Here is a 27253-nt window from a genome sequence, read left to right as displayed (position 1 = left end):
TGCAGATGAGGGCTAGAGGTGAGAGGGGCAGAGAAGGGATTCAGACAAGGGGGTAGGACAAGAATCACAGACTGCCAGGGCCAGGACTTGACTCAGAACTGGGAAGCCGCCAGGGCCAGGACTTGACTTGGTGCTTGAATGCCGCCAGGGCCAGGACTTGACGGTGCTAGAATGCCGCCAGGGACAGGACTTGACTTGGTGCTAGAATGCCACCAGGGCCAGGACTTGACTTGGAACCTCCGGGTAGTGGCGAGCTCTCGACTCGGCCCGGGAACAGTATACAGTGGTTCTTGATTCCCTCCGGCGGGTTAACTGACGGACCCACCTTGATGAGGAAACTTTGCAGGCTCACTTCGGTGAGGTAACTGGACTGGGTTGCTCCGGTGAGGAGAGGCGAATTACCAGCACTCACTTCGGCAGAGATTAGGCTTGCTCTCCGGCCAGGTGACATTGGCACGCCGTGACTTTGCAGACACTCCCGCGCTGAGCAGCTGAAAGCTGGAGACTATAAACTATCGGTTCAGCCAAGCGTTGATTGCCTCTAATCACCAAAGTCGAGGGACACGGGAAAACAGGGAATCAACGGTCGAGATCGTGACATGAACAAGGTAAATATAAAGGGACCCCGATCCGGACCATGACATCATCTGGACATGGTCAAAATGAAAGTGTTGGCTAAAAGCTTTGTCTGGTAGCTTGGGACAGATCAGCAGATCGAACGGATCTCCGTGCACTGTGTGTGTGTATATATATATATGTGTGTGTGTGTGTGTGTATATATACACACACGTATACATACATACATACATATATATATATACATGTCAACACGAGGAAATTTGCAGATGCTGGAAATTCAAGCAACACGCGTCAAAGTTGCTGGTGAACGCAGCAGGCCAGGCAGCATCTCTAGGAAGAGGTACAGTCGACGTTTTGGGCCGAGACCCTTCGTCAGGACTAACTGAAAGAAGAGCTCGTAAGAGATTTGAAAGTGGGAGGGGGAGGGGGAGATCCAAAATGATAGGAGAAGACAGGAGGGGGAGGGACGGAGCCAAGAGCTGGACAGTTGATTGGCAAAAATTCCGCCACCTCCAACGGGATCCCACCACGAAGCACATCTTTCCCTCCCCCCCCCCCCCACTTTCAGCAGGGATCGCTCCCTACACGACTCCCTTGTCCATTCGTTCCCCCCCCCATCCCTCCCCACCGATCTCCCTCCTGGCACTTATCCTTGTAAGCAGAACAAGTGCTACACATGCCCTTACACTTCCTCCCTTACCACCTTTCAGGGCCCCAGACAGTCCTTCCAGGTGAGGCAACACTTTACCTGTGAGTCAGCTGGGGTGATATACTGCGTCTAGTGCTCCCGATGTGGCCTTCTATATATTGGCAAAACCCGACGCAGACTGGGAGATTGTTTCGCTGAACACCTACGCTCTGTCCGCCAGAGAAAGCAGGAACTCCCAGTGGCCACACATTTTAATTCCACATCCCATTCCCATTCCGATATGTCTATCCACAGCCTCCTCTACTGTAAAGATGAAGCCACACTCAGGTTGGAAGAACAACACCTTATATTCCATCTGGGCAGCCTCCAACCTGATGGCATGAACATTGACTTCTCAAACTTCCGCTAATGCCCCACCTCCCCCTCGTACCCCATCCGTTATTTATTTATATACACACATTCTTTTTCTCTCTCTCTCTCCTTTTTCTCCCTCTGTCCCTCTCACTATACCCCTTGCTCATCCTCTGGGTTTTACCCCCCCATCCCCCTTTTCTTTCTCCCTAGGCCTCCTGTCCCATGATCCTCTCATAACCCTTTTGCCAATCAACTGTCCAGCTCTTGGCTCCATCCCTCCCCCTCCTCCTCCCACTTCCAAATCTCTTACGAGCTCTTCTTTCGTTAGTCCTGACAAAGGGTCTTGGCCCGAAACGTCGACTGTACCTCTTCCTAGAGATGCTGCCTGGCCTGCTGTGTTCACCAGCAACTTTGATGTGTGTTGCGTCTATACGCATGTCCATGTTTTCCCTTCAATTGGTTTCCAGACTTACCAAAACTTAAGATATAACTCAATTATTTTCTCATTCGCAAAGTTGACACGTGTCTCAATTATAATTATCTATGGCAGGCAGCTATTGTGTTCAATGGCCAGGTTTATGGTGTACAAGATTCTATTTCTGTACTATAGATCAAATTAGTTTCAGATGTGGTTTTTGTGACTGATCTTACCCTTAGGGGTGTCCTCTAGCGGTCCACCAAAAATATTCAGACTGAGATTGTGCCCAGCCACAAATGATATGCTGAGAAGTGAATTTTAGCCAAAAAGAGTGATTGTTATTTTTCCTTCCGATTTCTATTAAACCTCTCCCTGCTCCACTCAACATCCCCTTATTAGTACACGCAGCAAATCTCCTGTGCTCCTTCCACCATACCATATCCATTTCTTGTAGTACTTAAGCCCATCTTTTACTGCAGCTGTCCTGTAATGACTAGTTTTGTCCTCCCAGGACCAGGACTCTATCACTTTATGGTGAGACACCAATACCTTAATGATTACTGCCACAATGGCTCATCTACCATCACGAAGTGGCTCAGGAAGCTGGTCATGGCACACATTAACTCCAGCCTCCCTGGCCACTACAATTTACCTACCACTAAAACAGATCAATGGCAGACACTATCTCCCTTGTGATAGACACCATCTCCCTGGCTCATCTCTGGAGCATCTGGGTTGTAATGCACCTATATTCAAATATTGTTTATTGACTACAGCTCCGCAAATTTACTGATGGGACCAGTGTAATGGGTCATATTTCAAATAATGACGAGTCAGTGTATGGGAAGGAGATAGGGAACTTAGTGACACGGTGTCATGACAACAACCTGTCCTTCAGTGGTAGCAAAACAAAAGAGCTGGTTATTTCTTTAGGAAAGGTTTGGTGTACATACTCCTGTTTATTTCAATGGTGCTGATGTCAAGAGGTCCGACAGCTTCAAGTTTTTAAGAGTGAGCACCATCATGTTTATTCCATGGCCAAGAAAGCTCACCAGCACCTGTGCATTCTCAGGAGACTGAAGAAACTTGGTCTGTCCCCTTTGACCCCCAGCAATATTTTTCAATGCACTGTAGAAAGCATCCTGTCAGGCTATATTATGGCTTGGAACGACAACTGTTCATCCAGTGACTGTAAGAAACTGCAGAGTTGTGGGCTCAATTTAGTACATCAAAGAAACCAGCCTATCTTTCAAGGACTTCAAAGCTCCAAGTAAATTTATTATCAAAGTACGTATACTATATGTCAGCAAATGCAACTCAGAGATTCATTCCCTTGGGGGCATTTACAGTAAACACAAAAATAAAAACTACAAAATAATAATCCATGAAAACAGAAGAGTGCCCCAAAGAGCGAGTGACAGTTAAAAGCGTTAGAACTCCAAAGCCCCCTCACACCCCACACCCACGCGCAAGCAGCAGCAAAGCAACAACCCTTCTCCACCCCCACTCACTTCCGCAAAAAAGCATCAGCACCTTCCACCCATCAAGCATGCAATAATGAAGCCCCCAGTGAAGACTATGATCTTCAGTACAACAAAATCTAATCGTCCACCTGACAATTCGATATATGTACCACAGGCTCTCTCGCTCTCTCTCTCCTTAATAAAGGGGAAAAGAGGTGTCCCCTTTCACAGTGAGAGGGGGTACAACAAAACAACACTCTGATTTACAATGTTAAACATCTGTCATGCTGCTTTTTTTTTACCAAGTTCGCCAACCAGAGAATTGGCAACAAACTCCCCTCCACTAATAAGACCGAGAGAGAGATTCGCTAATTACAGAGCCCCCTAACAGCTGATCCACTGTTCCCAATGTTCTGCTTTCTCTGTGACACTTCAGCTGGTGGCACCTACGTAGAATCAGCCCACCCATAGGGCCAGAAAACCTCAGAAACCTGAAGGTACGCTCATTTTCTAGGCCACATTCTTGGGATTTCGAAAAGCGGCCGATTGTGAGCTCCCAGGAGTGAGCCGAGGTCTGAGTGTAACTCCAGGTCAGGGTCTTCAATAGAACTCCATCTAGCCTGAAAAGGAAAACAAGAAACATCAAAGGTAGAGATCACAGACAAGCTCAAAGGAGTCGCCATTGAGCGCTATTGTAACTCCGCTGTTGCCAATTCTCTGGTCGGAGATCTTGGAAAAAATGTGCAATTAATATCAAGAACATGAGATGAAAAGTTCTTGAAAGTGGGTCCATAGATTGTGTGAACAATTCAGTGATGGAGTGAGTGAAGTTGAGTGAAATTATCCCCTCTGGTTTCAGAGCCTAATGGTTGAGGGGTAATACCTGTTCCTATTTGTAAACCAACTTCCCCTATATGGATTTTGTCTACACTTTTTGCTTCTTCGGAAAAGCAGCAAAGACCACACTCACCCTGGACATTCTTTTCTCCTCCCTCCCAGCAGGCAGAAGATACAAAAGCTGAAAGCAGGTACCACCAGGATCAAGGATAGCTTTGATCCTGCTGTTATCAGACTAGTACCATAAGATGAACTCTTGTCCTCACAATCTACCTCTATGACATTGCACCATATTGTCTGTCTGCACTGCAATTTCTCTGTAACTCCAACACTTTAGTCTGTGTTCTGTTGTTGTTTTTACTTAGTATGGCCTTAATGTACCACTGTAATGAATTGATCTCTTTGAACAAAATGCAAGTTGAGTTTTTCACTGTACCTCATTGCATGTGACATTTTATGACGTATGATACACTGATCCTCGAGCTGGAAATGGACCATGGGCGCAGACAATCAGATGGTATCTGCCATATTCCTGGGTCTTAGTGGATTGTGGTGCTCTTATGAAACATAGTTTTCAGAAGTCAAAAGGCAGCATTTCCCGATGGCCAGCCATTTTAATTGCACTCCCTATTCCCATTCCAACATGTCAACCTATGGCCTCGACTACTGCCACGATGAGGCCATTCTCAGGATGGAGGAGCAACACCTTTTATTCTATCTGGGTAGCCTCCAACCAGGTGGCATGAACATTGATTTTCTTAACTTCCAGTAATTCCTCCCCTCCCTGTCTCTATCCATTCCCCATACTGGTCCCCTTTCACCTCTTCTCTTCGCCCCACCTGCCCATTGCCTCACTCTGATGCCCCTCCTCCTTCCCTTTCTGTCATGGTCTACTCTCCTATCAGATTCCTTCCTATTCAGTCCTTTACCTCTTCCACATATCATCTCCCAGCTTCTCACTGCATTTCCCCCCCCCCACCACCCACTCACCTTCCCTCGCACCTAATTTCACCTATCACCTGCCAGCTTGTACTCGTTCCCCTCCCTCACTTCACATGTTGCCTTCTTCCCCCTTATGTTCCAGTCCTGATGAAGGACTTCATCCCAAAAAGTCAACCATTTATTCCCCTTCATAGAGGTTGCCTGACCTGGTGAGTTCCTCCAGCATTTTGTGTGTGTTACTTTGGATTTCCAGCATCTGCAGAATCTCTTGTGTTTATTCTATGAAATATTCTTTTCAAATCTACTTTCTCTTGTCTAACCTATTTGACTTCCAGATCATGCACCTTTACATTTGAATCCCTTTTGAATAGTTTAATCCAGAAATGTATGAATTGATGCATTTTTGGAGGACAAATGTAGAGGAAATTATACAGTAACAGCTGAGCTCTTTGGAACATTGATGTATAAAGGGATCTTGTGCTACAAGTTCATTATCATCATTTTGTTCCATGTCATATGATATGGGAGATCATGGGCTTTTCTCTGACTATGACCATGATTGCTCTTGGCAAATTTTTCTACAACAGTGGTTTGCCGTTGTCTTCTTCTGGGCAGTGTTGTTACAAGACGGGTGACCCCAGCCATTATCAATACTCTGCTGAGATGGTCTGCCTGGCGTCAGTTGCTGCAGAAACAGGACGTATGATATGCACTTGCTGCTCATGCAACTATCCCTCACCTCCTCCCATGGCTTCACGTTCATAACAAGTCCAGAGCTTCCTGAAAGTGGATATGTGGTAAAGCAGGCCATACTTGGTTTCATGGGACATTGAGTATACAGATTAAAAAGTCGTGTTGCAGCTGTATAATACTATCGTTAGGCTACATTTGTAGTATTGTGTACAGTCCCATTTCCAACACTATAGGAAGGATGTGGAGGCTTTAGAGAGAGGACAGAAGATGTTGCTTAAAGCATGCCGGTCGTAAGGAGAGGTTCTATAAACCTGGATTGTTTTCTGTGGAGATTCAAAGGCTAAGGGGCAACTTGATAGACACCTATAAAACGACGAGAGGCATAGATAGGGTAGAGAGAGCCTTTTAACCCACAGTGGAAATTGTCATATGCTAAGGTAAAAGAGGAAAGGTTTGAAGGAGAATTGCATGGAAAATTTAACACAGGGAAAGTGGTAGGTGGCTGGAACATGCTGCCAAGAGCTAAGTTAAATTAAGTAAACATTCAAGTTTAATTTTCATTCAACCATACATTTGAATGCAGCCAAATGAAATAGTGCCAAGGCCAAGGTGCAAAATAGTGCCAACAGTCACACACAGCACAAGGCACATATAGCACATAGAGCACATATAGTTACGATAGCCTGTTAACCATACAGGCATAAATTATAAATAATACAGCCCAAGTCCCTGAGTATCATGGCCTGTAGATTGATTGTGCATGGCATAATTGTCCTAGAGCCACATTCCTGCAAGATCAATTACGCAGCAGTTCCTCATCACGCAATTGTGCAGCCGGAGATGAACACAATCCAGCTTGTCTTCAACTGAGCAAGCACTGGAGGGCAGCACCAACAAGTGGGTGGGGGCCCCAGAGGGCCTGAAACCAGCATGGACAATCACCACACCACCCTGCCGCCAGCATGTCCTCCCTGGGGAGCTGCAGCAGGTCACCCAGTGGCATGAGGGCTGGTCTGTGCAGCCACGCAGCTCCTCCGGTCCTGCCAATGGACCAATGAACCAGAGTTGTCGTATTTTACATTGCCAATGTCCAACAGGGTCTTGCGATCACAACAAAAATGTCTGAGACAATCATTTGCACCATTTGTTGGACTATGCGTCACCTTCACTCAGCTCCTCCTCCGACTTCCTCCCTGGGTCACTGTAGCCGGCAGCAACAGTGTGCCAAAAAATCCAGCTCCCCTGCCATCAAGCAGTGTCTTACAATCATCAAATGGCGTACATAAAGGATGAACCATTACACCTTTGTCCGGACCCGGAGAGGGGACGGTGACCAAGTGCACCTCCATCTTACAGAAGAGTGATACTTCAACAGTGTTTAAAAGGCCTTTAGACAGAATCAGAAGCAGGCAGTGAATAGATGGATATGGACCACATGCAGACAGGTGGAATTAATTTTGATTGGCATAGTGGTTGGTACTGATGTGGTGATCAAAAGGACAGTTCCTTGTTGTACTTTTCTGTGATTTAACATTATATGGTTCCACTGATGATACAGATTAAATTGAGTGTAAATTGTTCTGGAGAATGTCAAGCACTCTGGATATACTTACATGTTAAATCTGATTCGCTGTATTGGTGATGGACAGTTAAGCAATATTGTCTTGCAGCTTCCTGGGAAGATTCACAATTTTCTTATTTTTCTATTTTCCTTACAAACATCAAGAGAGTGAGCTTTGCTTCTGAATGTTGTTGAGTGGCATAAAGCAAGTGTAAGTAGAGTTAGTAACTGTCACATTGTGTGTCAGGGTGAAAGGTTTGCACCCCAGCGAGAGAGCCGTGAAGGAAGCCAATAACAGTTGAGTCATTGCAATGAGCATCAGGGAATTTATTTTATTAAGCACTGGAAGGACAAGAAATGAAGGCAACTAATCTCACTTAAGTGTGGGATTGGAGTGTGAAACAGATTATTTATGACAATGGGTTGTTAATTGCTGTAATTTTTCAGTCAGAATCACAGGAATTGGTAAAAAAGTAATTAATGCAGTGGAAAATTTATTGGTTAATTAAAGACAGTAATTCATTAATTTGTGGAGGTGTTGTTAGTAGTTATCATGGAGACATGCTCGAAGTAACTCACCTGACCTAATCAGTAGACCAATGTCTGGGAGTCTGCGAGTTCGGGCAGGGACTGGAGCATAGAAACCCAGAGGTGGCCTGTTCTGGGGTCAGAGGCCCGACTGTGTGGGTGGGTGGATGGGAAGAAGGAAAGGGACTTGTTGCTGTATTTTGCTGCTGTTGTTGCTTGTGTTGTTCTGCTAAACATTATGGGAATGCTATGTTGAGGTTACGAAACCTGCTGGCTGCCCACAGCACAAGTTCGGTTCTAGTGCTTGTTAAAACCAAGAGTACATTTCACTGAATGTTTCAATAAACCTGTGATGAATAAATTAATCTGAATCTGAATCTAACCAGTGCTGAGAGGGATGGAATTATACGCTGACAACACTATGCTACTCATTTCAGTTCATTGGGTCACAACCAATCATGATACAACTTGCCACATGATATTTTAATTGAGGAAGATGAGTAATTTTCCATTAATATGACAAACACAGGTTTGACTGTTCAGTATTATTGGGTCAATTCACTAAGTAAGTACTACTACCTAGAAGCCACTATAAACTTCATAAAAAGTGTAGTGTCCACTGCATCAAACACTTAAAATACAACATAGATACATAGAAAATAGGTGCAGGAGTAGGCCATTCGGCCCTTCGAGCCTGCACTGCCATTTATTATGATCGTGGCTGATCATCCAACTCAGAACCCTGCACCAGCCTTCCCTCCATACCCCCTGATCCCCGTAGCCACAAGGGCCATATCTAACTCCCTCTTAAATATAGCCAATGAACTGGCCTCAACTGTTTCCTGTGGCAGAGAATTCCATAGATTCACCACTCTCTGTGTGAAGAAGTTTTTCCTAATCTCGGTCCTAAAAGGTTTCCCCTTTATCCTCAAACTGTGACCCCTCATTCTGGACTTCCCCAACATCGGGAACAATCTTCCTGCATCTAGCCTGTCCAATCCCTTTAGGATTTTATACGTTTCAATCAGATCCCCCCTCAATCTTCTAAATTCCAATGGGTACAGCCCAGTTCATCCAGTCTTTCTTCATATGAAAATCCATATTTGAAAGTGAAAGAACAAGAAATTGACCTCTATCCTATTAGCTTTGGTTCAGTGAACCTGATGGAAAAAATCATTTTAGATTTTATAGTTCCAGTCAAATAGTTTAGGCATTTAATTTGAATTTTGTTCATAATGCAAAAGTAATTTTTGCTTCTTCTCAGGTTAACACTGAGCCTCGCTTGTCCTATGGACTTGAAGAATTTTCCGATGGATGTGCAAACCTGCATAATGCAACTTGAAAGCTGTGAGTATTTTGTCGTTTTGATAGCAATGTCAAAAATGAACAATATATTAGAATGTTTATAAGCTATACAATGCTGGCTATTTATGAATCATTAGTGCATCACTGACCTCCTATGCAGGGTTGATGAACCTTTTTCAGAGTGTGTACCTAAATTGGTGATAATCTTCTAAAATTTTCTCTTTTAAGTGCCAAGGTTATCTTGAGCATAGATTATAATTGATTAATGAATTACTAACAATAATTTTGGACTTTTTAAAGGAAAAAGGATGTGTCTTTCTGCTTATCTGCATATATTCATTGTTTTCATAAAAATATAACAGACAGATTGAAATAAATGACTTTAGTAAACCTATTCAAAAGTTATTAATATTAATGTTTTAAAAGGACAATTGTTACTGTAACCGTTCAATTTCCAAATATGAATGTATACACCAGGTCTGCAAGGATTTAAAAATGTGACACCGAACATCACGTGTTGTCAAGGGCAGGTCGTGCTTTACGAGCCTGATTGAATTCTTTGAGGATATAACAATATAATTGATGAAGGTAGAGCTGTGGATGTACTGTATATGGATTTCAGTAAGGCATTTGATAAGGTTCCCCATGCAAGGCTCCTTCAGAAAGTTAGGAGGCATGGAATCCAAGGAGACCTTGCTTTCTGGATCCAGAAATGGCTTGCCCACAGAGGGCAAAGAGTGGTTCTAGAAGGTTCGTATTCTGCATGGAGGTCAGTGACTGGTGCTGTTCCACAGGGATCTGTTCTGGGCCCGTCCTCTTTTTGATTTTTATAAATGACCTGGATGAAGAAGTAGAAGGGTGGGTTAGTAAGTTTGCTGATGACATAAAGGTTGGGGGTGTTGTGGATAGTCTAAAGGGTTGTCAGAGGTTACAGCGGGACATCGACAGGATGCAGAATTGGGCTGAGAAGTGGTAGATGGAGTTCAACTCAGATAAGTGTGAAGTGGTTCATTTTGGTAGGTCCAATTTGAAGGCAGAATATAATATAAGTGGTAAGACTCTTGGCAGTGTGGAGGATCAGAGAGATCTTGGGGTCTGTGTTAATAGGACGCTCAAAGCTGCTGCGCAGGTTGACAGTGTTGTTAAGAAGGTGTACGGTGTGTTGGCATTCATCACCCATGGGATTGAGTTCAAGAGCCATGAAGTAATGTTATAGCTATATTAGACCCTGGTCAGACCCCACTTGGAGTACTGCTCAGTTTTGGTCACCTCACTAGTGGAAACTATAGAGAGAGTGTATAGAGAGAGAGAGAGAGATTTACAAGGATGTTGCCTGGATTGGAGGGTGTACCTTATGAGAATAGGTTGAGTGTACTTGCCCTTTTTGCCTTGGAGCGACGGAGGATGAGAGATGACCTGATAGAGGTGTATAAAATGGTGAGGGGCATTGATCATGTGGATAACATAGAAACATAGAAAACCTGCAGCACAATACAGGCCCCTTCGGCCCACAAAGCTGTGCCGAACATATCCTTACCTTAGAAATTACCTAGGGTTACCCATAGCCCTCTATGTTTCTGAGCTCCATGTACCTGTCCAGGAGTCTCTTAAAAGATCCTATCACATCAGCCTCCGCCAGCGTCGCCGGCAGCCCATTCCACACACTCACCACACTCTGCGTAAAAAAACTCACCCTTGATATCTCCTCTGTACCTACTTCCAAGCACCTTAAGACTGTGCCCTCTCATGCTAGCCATTTCAGCCCTGGGGAAAAGCCTCTGACTATCCACACGATCTACGTTTTACGTTGTTTTATGTATCACATGTTCTCACAACCATCTAGCTGGTGCTGAGCTAGCATGAGACATATCCTGTAAAGATGTCACACTGTCCTTGGGTTGTAAAAAATAATTTCCTGCTTCATTTAACAGTAAAGATAATCACTGCATGCCACACGGCAACAAAATTTTGGTGTGTGCCATCTGGGGCATGTGTGCCGTAAGTTCACCATCCTCTGTTTATAGTCTTAATGTAGAAAGGAACAAGTTCCTCATCTTGGTACACTTGCAAGAATTCCTTGCAGTCTGGTATCACAATGGTCAGTTGCCAACTCTATTTGAAGTTTTTATTGCTCATACGTCTCCTTTCCTGTTTTTCAGTTGGATACACTATGAATGATCTGATATTTGAATGGGATGAATCTGCTGCTGTACAGGTAGCTGATGGACTAACTTTGCCACAGTTTATTCTTCAAGAGGAAAAGGACCTAAGATACTGCACAAAGCACTACAACACAGGTTAGTAAACATGAGAAGGTCTGCAGATGCCAGAAATCCAAAGCAACGCACACAATATGCTCGAGGAGCTCAGCAGGTCAGGCAGCTTCTATGGAAATTAATAGATACTCGACATTTCGGGCCGAGACCCTTTTTAAGGACTGAAAGAGAAAGGGGGAAGATGCCAGAATAAAAAGGAGGGGGGAGGGGAAGGACAGGTCAGTGTTGTAATTAGTACCATAGTGATTGTGATGATGCTGCGAGTTCTTTCTCATCGTTCAATGTTGCAAATAATTCCATCTCTACTGTAATACTTGTACAAGGCACTAGACCGTATGCTAAGTTTGTCTAAAATTACCTTCTGAACAAGAAAACATATATGCTTAACTTTGTGTGCTCAGTAAAGTTTACTTTTTCAAATTATTGTGTTGATGCTGTTCTCTATCGTAGTTCATATATATAAATAATAAAAAGTAAATTATAATAAATGATGATAAGAGGCACATGACAAAGCAGAGTTTCCCAGGGTGGCAATGGCCAATACAAAAGGGCGTAACTTTTAGGTAGTTTGGAGGAAAGTTTAGGGGGACGTCAGAGGTAGGTTTTTCATACAGAGTGGCAAGTACATGGTACACACTGTTGGGGGTGGTAGTAGATATATTAAAACCATTTAATAACTAGGCACGTGGATGAAAGATGGAGGGCTATGTAGGAGGGAGGTGACTTGCTAATATGGGGTTAGATTGATCTTGGAGTTGGTTAAAATGTTGGCGCAACATTGTGGGCTGAAGGGCCTGTACTGTGTTGTACTGTTCCATGACTATGTTTAACTTAAATAAATTTCTCTTCCCATTCCCTTTCATTCCATTTGCCAATAGCCAATGTGACCATTGGTTATTGACCCACCTGCCCGTGCTGACTGCTTCTGTGGAACGCGGTGAATGTCCCTTGAGAAGGCTTAGATTTTGTTTTGCTGACATTTATGATATTATAATGTCTTAACTAATATAAATAACAGCACTGTAACTTTTCTGTCCCACTCCAGGAAAATTTACTTGCATAGAGGCACGTTTCCACCTGGAGAGACAGATGGGTTACTACTTAATCCAGATGTATATCCCTAGTCTTCTTATTGTTATCCTCTCCTGGGTCTCGTTCTGGATTAACATGGATGCAGCTCCAGCACGTGTTGGTCTGGGAATTACCACAGTGCTTACCATGACTACACAGAGCTCAGGATCCAGAGCATCCCTACCAAAGGTAACAGTTTGGTTCACATTGAAAGCTGAGCGTGGGATACCAGTCTTACATAGAATACTTACGAGGTCAAAAGACCAGCATAATCAACAATTCCTTTTTATATAAATTGGTGTTTTTGTTAACAGTGCTGCAGGTATATGATAGAGTACTTAGTCATAAAGAAGTTTTTATAAATTTACAGGACTTCAGAAGGACTCTAACCAAACATTGCACTGTGAGGTGATATTAAAAAGTTTTGCTAATATTAATGTTATGTCAATGCAATGTTAAAAAAGGCTACGAAAACTGAACTCACGAGCCCCGAAAGAGGGCATAGGGAGCAAATATGCATATAATGGAAACTATTCATTTGCAATGCAGCTAGCACAGAAACTCAGAGCTCCTTGCTCTGTTCATTGACTTTGGTGACAGCAATGCCTACCTCACTGTTCGGCTGGACCAGCCCAGGGAAGGGCCATTACAACTGAACACGTGTGATCTGCCCCTTGGAAAGTAAATCTGATCGAATACACGATGAAGAATTTTACAATGTGGGACAGAGAGTAGACGCCAAGGATCAGAATCAGAATGAGGTTTATTATTACTGACATAGGTTGTGAAATTTTTTGTATTGTGGTAGCTGTACAGTCCAACACATAACAATATTATCGTAAGTTACAAGAGTAAACATATAAAAAAACATGTAGAACAAAATGAGTGCAGAATAGTGAAGTCGTGTCCATGGGTTCATTGACATTCAGAGATTTGATGGTGGAGGGGAAGAGGCTGTTTCTAAAATACTGAGTATGTGTTTTCTCTGATTGTAGTAGTATGAAGAGAGCATGTCCTGGGTGGTGAGGTGAGGTTGCTGACTTGTTGAGGCACTGCATTTTGAAGATGTCCTCAATGGTGGAGAGGCTAGTGCCTAGGATGGTGCTGGGTGAGTCTCCAACCCTCTGGCATCCTCCATCAATCCTGTTCATTGGAGCTTCCATACCAGATGCTGATAGAACCAGTCAGATGCGTACTTCAATGGATCTTGGAACAGCTGATTGGAGGAGTTCTACAGTATCCTTGCACACTTACTGCCACTGCAAGCCTCACACCCACGACTCACCTTGCATGCATTGCCATACGTTCAGCTATGCCAGACTCATCTACCTCTCCCATGGCATTGTGGTACATGACTGATGGCAGCGGAGACAAACAAGGGCAAGGGCACCCAAATGTCCTGGACCCTTTCTATAATCCTCTGATGGAGTCACTGTAGGCTGCTCGGTCCATAAGTTGTAGTGGGCTGAAATCATCAAAGACGATAGCATCTACATCTGTATATGCTCCTCTTATTTCAACCCACGCTTCCCTACTGTTCTCAGATGTGCGCGCACACACACGTACGTTACCACAATTTTACTCTCATCCTTCTTTGATTTCTAATAGCCAATCATGCAAACTGTCTATTAGCTAAACTACATATAATTTAGAGGTACCATCGACTTGGAGTCTGTGCATGGCAAAATATCACGCAGGGGGCAGTGGGATAACCAAAGTGCCAAATGAGTCAGAAGCAAAGTCACTCAAAGCATGTGGCTGCACAGGACTCGAATAATTGGCTTTGTGCGTGGTAGGTCATGTTTGATCAATCTGTTGGAGTTTTTCGAGGAGGTTACCAGGAAAGTGGATGAAGGGAAGGCAGTGGATATTGTCTACATGGACTTCAGTAAGGCCTTTGACAAGGACCCGCATGGGAGGTTAGTTAGAAAAATTCAGTCGCTAGGTATACATGGAGAGGTGGTAAATTGGATTAGACATTGGCTCAATGGAAGAAGCCAGAGAGTGGTGGTAGAGAATTGCTTCTCTGAGTGGAGGCCTGTGACTAGTGGTGTGCCACAGGGATCAGTGCTGGGTCCATTGTTATTTGTCATCTATATCAATGATCTGGATGATAATGTGGTAAATTGGATCAGCAAGTTTGCTGATGATACAAAGATTGGAGGTGTAGTAGGCTGTGAGGAAGGTTTTCAGAGCCTGCAGAGGGACTTGGACCAGCTGGAAAAATGGGCTGAAAAATGGCAGATGGAGTTTAATACTGACAAGTGTGAGGTATTGCACATTGGAAGGACAAACCAACATAGAACATACAGGGTTAATGGTAAGGCACTGAGGAGTGCAGTGGAACAGAGGGATCTGGGAATACAGATACAAAATTCCCTAAAAGGGTCGTCACAGGTAGATAGGGTCATAAAGAGAGCTTTTGGTACATTGGCCTTTATTAATCGAAGTATTGAGTATAAGAGCTGGAATGTTATGATGAGACTGTATAAGGCATTGGTGAGGCCGAATCTGGAGTATTGTGTTCAGTTTTGGTCACCAAATTACAGGAAGGATATAAATAAGGTTGAAAGAGTTCAGAGAAGGTTTACAAGGATGTTGCCGGGACTTGAGAAACTCAGTTACAGAGAAAGGTTGAATAGGTTAGGACTTTATTCCCTGGAGCGTAGAAGAATGAGGGGAGATTTGATAGAGGTATATAAGATTATGATGGGTATAGATAGAATGAATGCAAGCAGGCTTTTTCCACTGAGGCAAGGGGAGAAAAAAACCAGAGGACATGGATTAAGGGTGAGGGGGGAAAAGTTTCATGGGAACATTAGGGGGTGCTTCTTCACACAGAGAGTGGTGGGAGTATGGAATGAGCTGCCAGACGAGGTGGTAAATGCGGGTTCTTTTTTAACATTTAAGAATAAATTGGACAGATACGTGGATGGGAGGTGTATGGAGGGATATGGTCCATGTGCAGGTCAGTGGGACTAGGCAGAAAATGGTTCGGCACAGCCAAGAAGGGCCAAAAGGCCTGTTTCTGTGCTGTAGTTTCTATGGTTCTATGGGACCATAGCAGATGATGAGAACCTATTCAATATAGCTTCAGATTCAGATTCATTTATTTATCCATGTACAGTACATCAAAGCATGCAACGAAATGTGTCATTTACGTTAACTACTAAAGCAACCTAGTCAAGTGCTGGGGGCAGTCCACATATGTCGCCACACATTCCAGCACCAACATAGTTTGCCCACAGTGTTCAGCAGAACAACATAAACAACAACACTAACAGCACGACAGCAGCAACAAAACAAAACAACAACAAATTAAACTCCATTCCTCCCTCCCACTCCCCCATCCATTCATAGGCCTCCAAACCCAGAACAAACCACCTTCTGACCTCCACTCCAGGGCCTGTACTTGCACACTCAACTGGGCCTGCAATGTCCAGGTATGCCGACCCAGTGGATTCAACCATTGAGTCCCAACTTCCAGACGCACCAATTTTGGTTTTTGATTTGGGCTTCGAACTTCAGGATTCGTCGATCATGGGATTTTGAACTCCAGGCCTCAAACTCCAAACTTGCATAAGGCGCATTGATAACCTTACTGGAAAACTTCCATTTGACATCAAAGCAGTTCAGACACTGAAACTCATTCTTCGCAGGACTGAAGTGACCATCTACAACATTTATGTACCTGTGGATCAGTTCACAAGATGACATCCAATGACATATTTCTAACTTACAGGGCAAGGTTAACACTGCCAACAAAGTTCTGAATGTTTCAGTGGAATCTCAGTCTGTCCTCATCCAGGTTCAGCCTCTTCAATTGTGTTTGAGTATTAGTGTTCAAAGGGCACCATCTGTGTCCAGGAATCGATCCTCCAGCCGATAGTTGGGATCTCTGAGGCCTTGCACCAGTAGGATCTGATGATGGGGAGTTACTGCAGCATCTGGTGAGGAGTGGTAATGGTTCCTTCACCCATTGTCCTCAATCAGGAAGACAGCATTCCTCCTACCAACATTGCCATTCTGTCAGTGTCCTTGCTCTTAGACTTGAGCCCGCCAACTCAGAACTACAACTACGCTTGCTTGTCTGATGGAGTCATCAACTGAACTTCCTGGACTCAAAGCTGCTTAAGATTATTTACCTTTAAAGAAGGAAACAGTTGGCAAGAAATAGGTGTTGCAAAGATTCACTACTCTAGGGGGCGGCACCGTAACGTAGTAGTCAGCAAAACACTATTACCATGCCAGCAATTACCAATTAGGGTTCAATTCTCACTGCTGCCTGTAAGGTCTTTGCATGTTCTCCCCTTGACCATGTGGATTTCCTCCAGGCACTTCAGTTACCTCCCAGTTCCAAAGGTGTTTGGTTAGGGTGGTATCGGTAGTGTGCCAACACTTGCGTACTGCCCCCAGGACAATGCTCATTGATTTGACTTGTTGCAAGTGATGCATTTCACTGTATGTTTTGATGTACATGTGACAAATAAAATTAGTCTTTAATCTTTACACTGGTTCCAGCATTGGTGGGATTTCCATGCAATAAGAGAATGAAGAGATTTTGCCTTCTTAAAGCTTAGAAGACTGAGAGGAAAGTCCATTGAAATTTATGAAATCCTTACAGGCTGAGTGCAGGGAGGATTTTTCCCATGGTTGGGGAGTCTTGAACCAAGGGCCACAGTTTAACAATAAGTGATTGATCACTTAAGGAGACACAAGAAATTCTGCAGGTGGTGAAAATCTTTAGCAAATTGCTGGAGGAACTCAGCAGGTCAGGCAGTATTTTTGGAGAGGGAATAAGCAGTGGACATTTTGAGTCAAGTACCTTCATGAGGACTGGAAAGGAAGGAGTCAAAAGCCAGAGTAACAAGCTGGGGGAAGGGAAGGAGTACAAGATGGCAGGTAATATGTGAGAACAGGTGAAGAGGGGAGGTGAGTGGGTGGAAGGTGGGGGGGAATGAAGTAAAAAGCTGAGAGGGGATAGGTGGAAGAAGTAAAGGGCTGAAGAAGAAGAAATCTAATAGGAGAGGATAGTCCACCATGAAAATAAAGGAAGGAGAAGGGAACCAGAGGGATCTGAAGAGCTGGAGAGGAGGGCAACCAGAATAGGGAATGAAAAAATAGAAAAGAGGGAGGGGGAGTAATTACCTGAAGTTAGAGAAATCGACGTTCATGCCATCAGGCTGGTGGCTACCCAGACAGAATATGAGCTGTTGCTCCTCCAGCTTGAGTTTGGCTTCATAGTGGCAATAGAGGAGGCTATGGAAACAAATGTGACAGAATGGGACTAGGAAGTTGAACTGAACTTGGTAGCTACCGAGTGATCCTGCCTTTGTGGCTGACAGAGCAAAGGTGCTCAGCAAAGTGGTCCCCCAGTTTGTGTCGGATTTCACTTAAGGAGTTTTATTTTCGCTCAGATGGTTCCAAATCTTTGGAATTGTCCTTCCTGGAGGGTGCAGAGGCTCTGTCTAAGTTCAAAGTACAAAGTAAATTTATCCTCAAAGTACATCGTGTCACCTGATACTACCATGAGATTTGCTTTCATTCATTGAATTGATTCAAAGTAGGTAAATAGACTTTTGTATTTTGGGGAACATATCACAAGTCCTGGTTATGTGACCACTGATACCAGGTAGAAAATCTCTGAAGAGTATTGATAATGGCTGGGGTCACCCGTCTTGTAAAGATACTGCCCAGAGGAAGGCAATGGCAATTGGGATGATCTTTTTGCAGGGAAATGTACTATGGACGTGTGGTCGATGTTTAGAGATCTCTTACGGGATGTTAGGGATAAATTTGTCCCGGTGAGGACGATAAAGAATGGTAGGCTGAAGGAACCATGGGTGACAAGTGAGGTGGAAAATCTAGTCAGGTGGAAGAAGGCAGCATACATGAGGTTTAGGAAGCAAGGATCAGATGGGTCTATTGAGGAATATAGGGAAGCAAGAAAGGAGCTTAAGAAGGGGCTGAGAAGAGCAAGAAGGGGGCATGAGAAGGCCTTGGTGAGTAGGGTAAAGGAAAACCCCAAGGCATTCTTCAATTATGTGAAGAAAAAAAGGATGACAGGAGTGAAGGTAGGACCGATTAGAGATAAAGGTGGGAAGATGAGCCTGGAGGCTGTGGAAGTGAGCGAGGTCCTCAATGAATACTTCTCTTCGGTATTCACCAATGAGAGGGAACTTGATGATGGTGAGGACAATATGAGTGAGGTTGATGTTCTGGAGCATGTTGATATTAAGGGAGAGGAGGTGTAAGTCCCTGAGGCCTGACGGAATATTCCCCAGGCTGCTCCACGAGGTGAGAGAAGAGATTGCTGAGCCTCTGGCTAGGATCTTTATGTCCTCGTTGTCCACGGGAATGGTACCGGAGGATTGAAGGGAGGTGAATGTTGTCCCCTTGTTCAAAAAAGGTAGTAGGGATAGTCCGGGTAATTATAGACCAGTGAGCCTCACATCTGCGGTGGGAAAGCTGTTGGAAAAGATTCTTAGAGATAGGATCTATAGGCATTTAGAGAATCATGGTCTGATCAGGGACAGTCAGCATGGCTTTGTGAAGGGAAGATCGTGTCTAGCAAGCCTGATAGAGTTCTTTGAGGAGGTGACCAGGCATATAGATGAGGGTAGTGCAGTGGATGTGATCTATATGGATTTTAGTAAGGCATTTGACAAGGCTCCACATGGTAGGCTTATTCAGAAAGTTAGAAGGCATGGGATCCAGGAAAGTTTGGCCAGGTCAATTCAGAATTGGCTTGTCTGCAGAAATCAGAGGGTGGTGGTGGAGAGAGTACATTCGGATTGGAGGGTTGTGACTAGTGGTGTCCCACAAGGATCTGTTCTGGGACCTCTACTTTTCGTGATTTTTATTAATGACTTGGATGTGGGGGTAGAAGGGTGGGTTGGCAAGTTTGCAGATGACACAAAGGTTGGTGGTGTTGTGGATAGTGTAGAGGATTGTCAAAGATTGCAGAGAGACATTGATAGGATGCAGGAGTGGGCTGAGAAGTGGCAGATGGAGTTCAACCTGGAGAAGTGTGAGGTGGTACACTTTGGAAGGACAAACTCCAAGGCAGAGTACAAAGTAAATGGCAGGATAATTGGTAGTGTGGAGGACCAGAGGGATCTCGGGGTACATGTCCACAGATCCCTGAAAGTTGCCTCACAGGTGGATAGGGTAGTTAAAAAAGTTTATGGAGTGTTAGTTTTCATAAGTCGAGGGATAGAGTTTAAGAGTCGCGATGTAATGATGCAGCTCTATAAAACTCTGGTTAGGCCACACTTGGAGTACTGTGTCCAGTTCTGGTCACCTCACTATAAGAAGGATGTGGAAGCATTGGAAAGGGTACAGAGGAGATTTACCAGGATGCTGCCTGTTTTAGAAAGTATGCATTATGATTAGAGAGTAAGGGAGCTAGGGCTTTACTCTTTGGAGAGAAGGAGGATGAGAGGAGACATGATAGAGGTGTACAAGATAATAAGAGGAATAGATAGAGTGGATAGCCAGCGCCTCTCCCCCAGGGCACCACTGCTCAATACAAGAGGACATGGCTTTAAGGTAAGGGGTCGGAAGTTCAAGGGGGATATTAGAGGAAGGTTTTTTACTCAGAGAGTGGTTGGTGCGTGGAATGCACTGCCTGAGTCAGTGATGGAGGCAGATGCACTAGTGAAGTTTAAGAGACTACTAGACAGGTATATGGAGGAATTTATGGTGGGGGCTTATTTGGGAGGCAGGGTTTGAGGGTCGGCACAACATTGTGGGCCGAAGGGCCTGTACTGTGCTGTAGTATTCTATGTTCTATGTAAACCACTTCTGTAGAAAATTTGCCAAGAGCGATCCAATCTTTGTTTCAGTACATGAATTGTCTATCGTATTTCATGCAGCGGGAATAGCTTTTGGACATTTCGTGGAGCTGGGTGTTTCTGCAGAGACTTCACTTTAATTAGCCATCTGCTAGTAGAAGGTCCCTGTTTTGCTCCAACCACTTTATGATCTATTGTGGTTCAGTTGCAAGTGACAGAGGGCTGTAACAAGATGAAGGTACTGCTGCCATAGCAGTCACCAGTGTAACCAAGCAGAGTTGACCAGTGAACGGCTACACAGTGAGCTGGGTGCTTAGTGCTGGTAGAAGTGACAGATCTCAGAAAGGAACGTGCATGGCTAATGAAACTTGGAACTGTGTGAAAGTCTATTGGCTCAGCAAAAACAAATGTAGATGGGCCAAAAACAAGAAATGCCGGAAACACTCAGCAGATCAGATTGCACTGCAGGTAGAGAAACAGAGTCAAAGTCTCAGGTAACATGATTTCTTGAAACATGTCAGTTATCCTTCCAAAATATTAGCTCAGCTTGGTTATTCTCTCCTGACCTACTGGACTTGTCCTTCTGCTCTACATTTCACAACTCCCAATTTTCATTTATGTTCCTGCTTTCTAACTCCTCCCATTCCTTGTTTGCGGCTGGTCGTTCCTGGACAGTTTTACACCATCAGAGACATCCTCCTTCCCCACCCTCTCTATAGCTTCACAGCTTGGCTTGTCTACTTTTCAGTTTGGATGAAGAGTCTCCGACCTGAACTGTTTAATCTGTTTCTCTTCCCATAGATGCAAGTACTTAGCCAAGTATTTTCTGTTACTTCATTGTAAACTTCTAACGCCTGCAGTTTTTTTAAAATCTTCTTGCAGCCTGTTGGCCTTTGGTAGTTCCTCTTTGAATAGAGAAACCAAGTGACCCGCTTATGCTGCAGTCGATGGTAAATTGCTAAAATGTTGCGGTTGTCTCTAGCTCAAGCCTGAATGGAAGCAAAGGCATTAAAGTTCATTGTCATGGTCAACTGAACGTCACTGGTATTGATCCTCACCCTGTTGCAAAATTGTAACTATGGCAGATTTTGGAGACTGGGGAACTAGTTAACCATCTCTGGGTTTAACAAAACAGTACTGGGCTCCAAATGCCCTTGGCAGTTTGGGCCTCTTTTTAAATTTGCTTCTCTATTCCTCCTACTCCCTATGTTAATGTATTTCTCTTTATCTCACCTTTTACTCTCCCGGTCATACTTACGGGAATGCTAGTTATGAACTGATCAACAAAAGTACTTCAGCATCTGCCATGACTCTTCGTGTGGACTTCTGTCACTGGAAGCAGTTGCAAAGAAATTAAATTTGCAGAATCATCCACAAGTCAAGAAAAAAAAAACAACTAACATCTAAGCCGCAAAGATCTGATTTATAAACACTTGTAAAAAATGTGTGAAGATTTGTAAAAATAGACCTGGTGTGAGTATAGCTCATGGAACAGAGCTCCAGATTGTGAAGAAAAGTCCTTTCAGCTTTTGGATTCATGTTCAACTATGTTAGACCATAGGACTATAAGATACAAGAGCAGAACGAGGCCATTCTGCCCATCAAGTCTGATCTGCTATCCAACCAAGGCTAATTTAAGAGATTAAGAAATTAGATTTATTTGTCAAATGTACATCAAAATATCAGAACATACAGTGAAATGTATCATCTTGCATTTACGATGCACTAGATTGAGAGAGAGAGCATTGAGGATCCAAAATGATTGCACTGGTGTCAAATCATGTATAAGGGTTGTCGATGATTTGTCTATAAGTGTATTTGTTGCAGTTGTTCACTGGAAACACATGTACAATATGAAGTTCTAAGAGCACACGTCACTCCAACAAACAAGCTCTGTCAACAATCTGTCAACAAGCCTCTCTTGAACATAGAGTGCCAACTTCTTACCAATTGGTGAGAATTACTCAGCAGTCCAGTGGAGAGAGAAAGAAGAGTGCATCAGAACAGGAAAGAAGATAAAAGAAGTTACAGGGTATATAAAAAGAGAGAGTAAACAGCTAGATATGTGATGGAGATGGATGGCAGGAAGTATTTATGGACGATATTGCAAGGTGAAAGAAAGCAGTTATGGAATGCATAAAGTAACTAAAGTTAGGTGTAGACAGAATAATTATATAAAGTTCCTAGAGTAGTGTTAAGTGAATCAACAACTGAACAAAAACATATTGGAAATATCAGTTATCTTAATTTTTTGAAATAACGCTGGGACACAAATATTGAAATGTTCTTGGTACCTGATTTGAAATCACTTTTGAATCAAAATTCTAAAATCGTATTCCTCTGGGACACAGTAACCAATAGCATTCCAGAGACATGACTACCTGACTTCTGTATTTGTAAAGCACAATGAACAAGAAATCCCTTTACATTCAGAGAGTTTGCAAGTGTCTCTATGTAGTTACATGCAGAAGCAGTGTTTTTTAATCAGATACAAGAGAATAGATCTGGAAACATGTCTACCGTGAGTCCAGTGGGTCACGAGACTGGATTAATCTAAGCTCCACTAAGGCTCAAAAGAGCACTCAAGTTTCAGGAATGGATCATATTTTAAACAAAATAAACTAATAGAATGAAATAAGAATATTTGTGCTGAGGAAATCATAATACAAATTCCAAAGAACATCAATCTTTATGGTAGAGGCACATGCTTTAAGATTTTCTGGATGCACAATATGGCTTCAAACATGAACACTTCAGATTGAGCACATTGGCAAAAACTTGGATCTGTGAGTGGATTTGACAAACCATAGATTTTCCACATGCATCTGATGACCAAAGACAGAACAGAGAAAAATGAACTCAATTAAAGCAGACTTAATGCAAACTGCGGCATTAAAAATAGAGATGGAACTGATGTATTAATATAAAAGTGGTCTCATTAAAATGGCTGAGAAAGAAAAAACAAGTTTGTAATGCCAAACGAAAATCACCAAACCGAAAGTGGGAAGTAGTTTTCAATGAGCAGAGAATTCAGAGATACCCTGGAATGGGACCGGAATCAGAACATTTGCAATGTCAATATTGAGCAAAATATGGACTCTGGTTTACAGATTTTTTTCTGCTCCAAAAGGATACATGTAGATGGGAAAAAGCAAGATGAAAAATGCTTATACAGACACAAGCAATTGCATTCATTTCTAGAAGGAAAACAGAGCTGAAAAGAAACATGATATGGGTCTTTAGAGTAAAGAGATGTAGATTATGTGTTACAAAGAAGCAAACAATTCTGACCATGAATAGTGAATTTAGTTGCACAGACAAAAACAACACAAACTTCAGGGATGATTAAAAATTAAAAGATTGTTTTTCTGCATAATGCATAGTAGAATAGAAAATCAGAGTAAACTGATACCTCACTTCTAAAAGAATTCAAAATTCTGAATGAATTTTATTATAATGCATGGAGAAAGAGGATTCAGGTAGATAATAGAATTGGTAAATCACTGGGGAGTGAAAAGAAATGTTAGGATTGTGTGTGGGCAACAGAAGACACACCATTGATGTGTCTGAGCAATTTAATGGGTTATTATGGTGGCCAGGCACATGATCTCTTATCCTATACTTTTCTGTATTTGCGAGGTACTGACAACAATAACCAGTATTTTCTGTACCTATTGGACCTTTTATTGTTCCCATCTCTTCAACATTTCCTTTTTGAGTCAATCCAATTGCCTTTTCAATTCCTGCTCCATCCTTTTATAGTTGTTGAGTGATGGCAACATGGTTGAAAGGCTTGTCCCAGTGACCACACCACGGTTATTTGCTTGATTGTGTAGTTTCTATGTGCTGCAGAAGTATGAATAATAACTGTCTTTCCCTACTTCAGGTGTCCTATGTAAAAGCCATTGACATCTGGATGGCTGTCTGCTTACTCTTTGTCTTCTCTGCACTATTGGAATATGCAGCTGTTAACTTTGTATCTCGTCAACATAAAGAGCTACTGAAATTCCGCCGGCGAAGGCGTCTGCATAAGGTAGGGTCTAGAGAGATAAGGACAGAGACCCTTCCTGCTGCACACATCGGGGTTTAACTAGAATGGCAGTGACAGAGGATATTCTCTGGTCTGTATTCAACTAGAGAAACAAAGGAATTTTTTTTGGGAGATGTGTCAACTACAATTTTTACGGTACCTTTAAGGAGGCACTGGGCACTTTACAGAGGACGAATCTATCTATGAACATCATGCCAAGAAGGAGATAGTAGATGAGGTGAATAAAAGATTGATCACAGAGATGAGTTTCGGGAAGCTTCAGCACAGGAGAAGGAAGTGCAATGTTTCTATAGACAAGATTCTGAACTAAAGAATCTGGATGGGAGAAGGAGAAAGCTACTTCCGTTGAGCTGAAGAGAATAGAGCTTTGACAAGGAAAATAATCCAAACGATGCAAACTTTTTAATTGGTGCCATGCTAGAGAAGGCTACACAGAGAGAGAGAGAGAGAGAGAGAGAGAGAGAAAGAGAGAAAGAGAAAATGAGATTTGGAAACGGATCCTCATCAAAATAAATTATTACAAGTAAAGTGTTATTCTCTACAGGGCAGTAGATATTCAATTGAAAACTCTTCCAACTTTAGTCAACCTTTTCAGACAAAATTATGTCTGATACAGGGCAAGTTTAAATAATTTAGCCCTCAGTCCAGATTATTATGAAATACAAAGTATGTCCTTACTTTTTGTTACTTTGTTGCTACAGGCACAGTAGGTTGGAAAATAGTCTTTACACTGAATATGGACAACGTAATAGTTTCTGAGTATATTTCCTCACTTCTGGGAAAGGACAAATCTCTATCCCATTAAAAAGGATATAATTCTGTTCATCTTCTCTTCTGTGGGCAATGGTAGTGAGATTGATGTGTTCAGAGCTGGAGATAGAAGCAGTCAATTTCTGTGTTGTGTTGGGCTTTCCAGGGATGTAGTCAAACATAGAATTAATCTCCATTCACTTAAACTCAAATCTCAGAAAAGCATCTTTATCCCACTCAATTGGGTTTTCCCTTTCCTATTCTAATCATTCCTGTGCATTCTATATAATGAAAAATACATGTTATCTCATTGCAGTGAAATGGCTCCTTAATCAACAATTAAATTTTTCAGTACCTAGTTATGAATGCAAATGGACAAGCATGCTGTGCTGGCAGAATTACACAGATAGCAATAAGATTAGTGGCTGATTTTATTGTTGGCATTAAGCAAGTAACATTTCTAACTTAGTTTTGGTAAGACTGTAATATGATCAAATTATGCTATGGAAGTGGGCTGTGATTCAAAAATCACCCATCATGTTAGAGGTATATTATAACTGAAAATGATTCATGCCTATCCTATTCCATGTAATGGAGGCACATAGGAATTGGATCATCTGGTCTTCTGGGTTAATCAGTTTTGATGCCAGGATTGATAACAAGCAAACATCTCCCAAGTGATTTCCAACATTCAATTGTGTTCACAATTGTGACGTTGGAAACATCAGCTTCCTGGAGCTGTGTAATATTAGCCATGTTATCAGTTTTAGTGATGTTGATTGAGGGACAAATATTGGCCAGAATAACAGCAATGATAGTATTGCATTTCTCTGAAATAGTTAATGTAGTTGAGAGAGGAAACTTGGTCCTGATCTAACATCTCATCTGAAAAGCTTCTCCCTTGTAGAGTAACTCTCCCTCAATAATGAAGAATCGAAATATAGTTCTGTGCTCAAGCTATCTAGAGGAGAATTCGATCATACAGAAACCAGGAGTCAAAATTCATTTAATCTCCATGTATATTGTGAGCATACAGATCTATTGTACAGAAACACCATTTGTGGTTTAATTCATAATTTATAAAAGAAGGGTGTCGATTTTGCAATCTATGCGAGGGCACTCAATTCCATTAGTTCCATTAAAATAGATGCTGACTCTGAAAGAACTGAGTTTCTGGCATCAGTACGATTTTCCAATAGCTGTTCACTCATGCTTAAATAATAGGTTATTCTATGGGAATATACCAAACAGCAAAAATACATGAATCACTGGAAATCATATCAAGAAGTGTTCCTTAGAGCTTGCAATTTTATAATGGTAATCCCAAATATTTCAGTGACCCAAACGATGGTTGCACGTGGCCGTTACCAGTATTTGCATGTATGATATAGTGACACAGAGACCAAAGATCCAGGATCAACTTTATTCGCCATATACATTTACATGTGTAAAGAATTTGCTACATGCAACAAATAACAATGTTGAACAATTATAAAAAAAAGAAAATAATAAAATATTTAAAAATTATGAAATAAAGTTAGAAGTACAAACATGGAATAAAATTTCCATAAATATATAAATACCGGCAAGTATTTACAATGTAAACAACATTATAAAAAGTGGTTTAAAGTGTTACTGTGCAGTGCTGTGATGGGGGTAATAGACAGAGGAGGGTGGGATGCTAAATATAATCAGGTTAATTGCCTGGAGGAAGAAACTTTTAAACCGGTGTGAAGTTTTTTTTTTGTTTTAAAAATCCTATAGTACTTTCCAGAAGGGGACTTTTGGGAAAGGCAGTTTGCTGGGTGAGTAGTATCTGCAATGATCTTACCTGCCGGCTTCTTTGTCCCGGACACATACACGATTTAGAGATTTAGTTCCTAAAGCTGAGGGGAAGTCACTGTGTAAGGCAAAAGGAGGTCTAATGTGAAGTTTTTGCTAGTTCCAGATAAGGAGCAGTAAGTAAGAAGTTCAGCAATT

The 27253-nt window shown here is 42.5% G+C and overlaps 1 protein-coding gene across 2 annotated transcripts in view; it reads left to right on the top strand.

Annotated features, from left to right (window-relative positions):
• The window catches only part of glra1 (glycine receptor, alpha 1), a 131339-nt gene that overhangs the window by 91339 nt on the left and 12747 nt on the right, over positions 1–27253 (top strand). Inside the window, exons 5-8 of one of the 2 annotated variants that reach the window (XM_063052658.1) lie at positions 9289–9371; positions 11489–11626; positions 12651–12865; positions 24359–24505. In XM_063052658.1, the coding sequence (XP_062908728.1) occupies positions 9289–9371; positions 11489–11626; positions 12651–12865; positions 24359–24505 (583 nt within the window). The remainder of the gene's footprint in view (positions 1–9288; positions 9372–11488; positions 11627–12650; positions 12866–24358; positions 24506–27253) is intronic. The other variant, XM_063052659.1, reaches the window with a different exon arrangement.

Source organism: Mobula hypostoma, chromosome 7 (assembly GCF_963921235.1).
Source record: "Mobula hypostoma chromosome 7, sMobHyp1.1, whole genome shotgun sequence".
Taxonomy (NCBI): domain Eukaryota; kingdom Metazoa; phylum Chordata; class Chondrichthyes; order Myliobatiformes; family Myliobatidae; genus Mobula; species Mobula hypostoma.
This window is presented reverse-complemented; position numbering and strand designations above follow the sequence as displayed.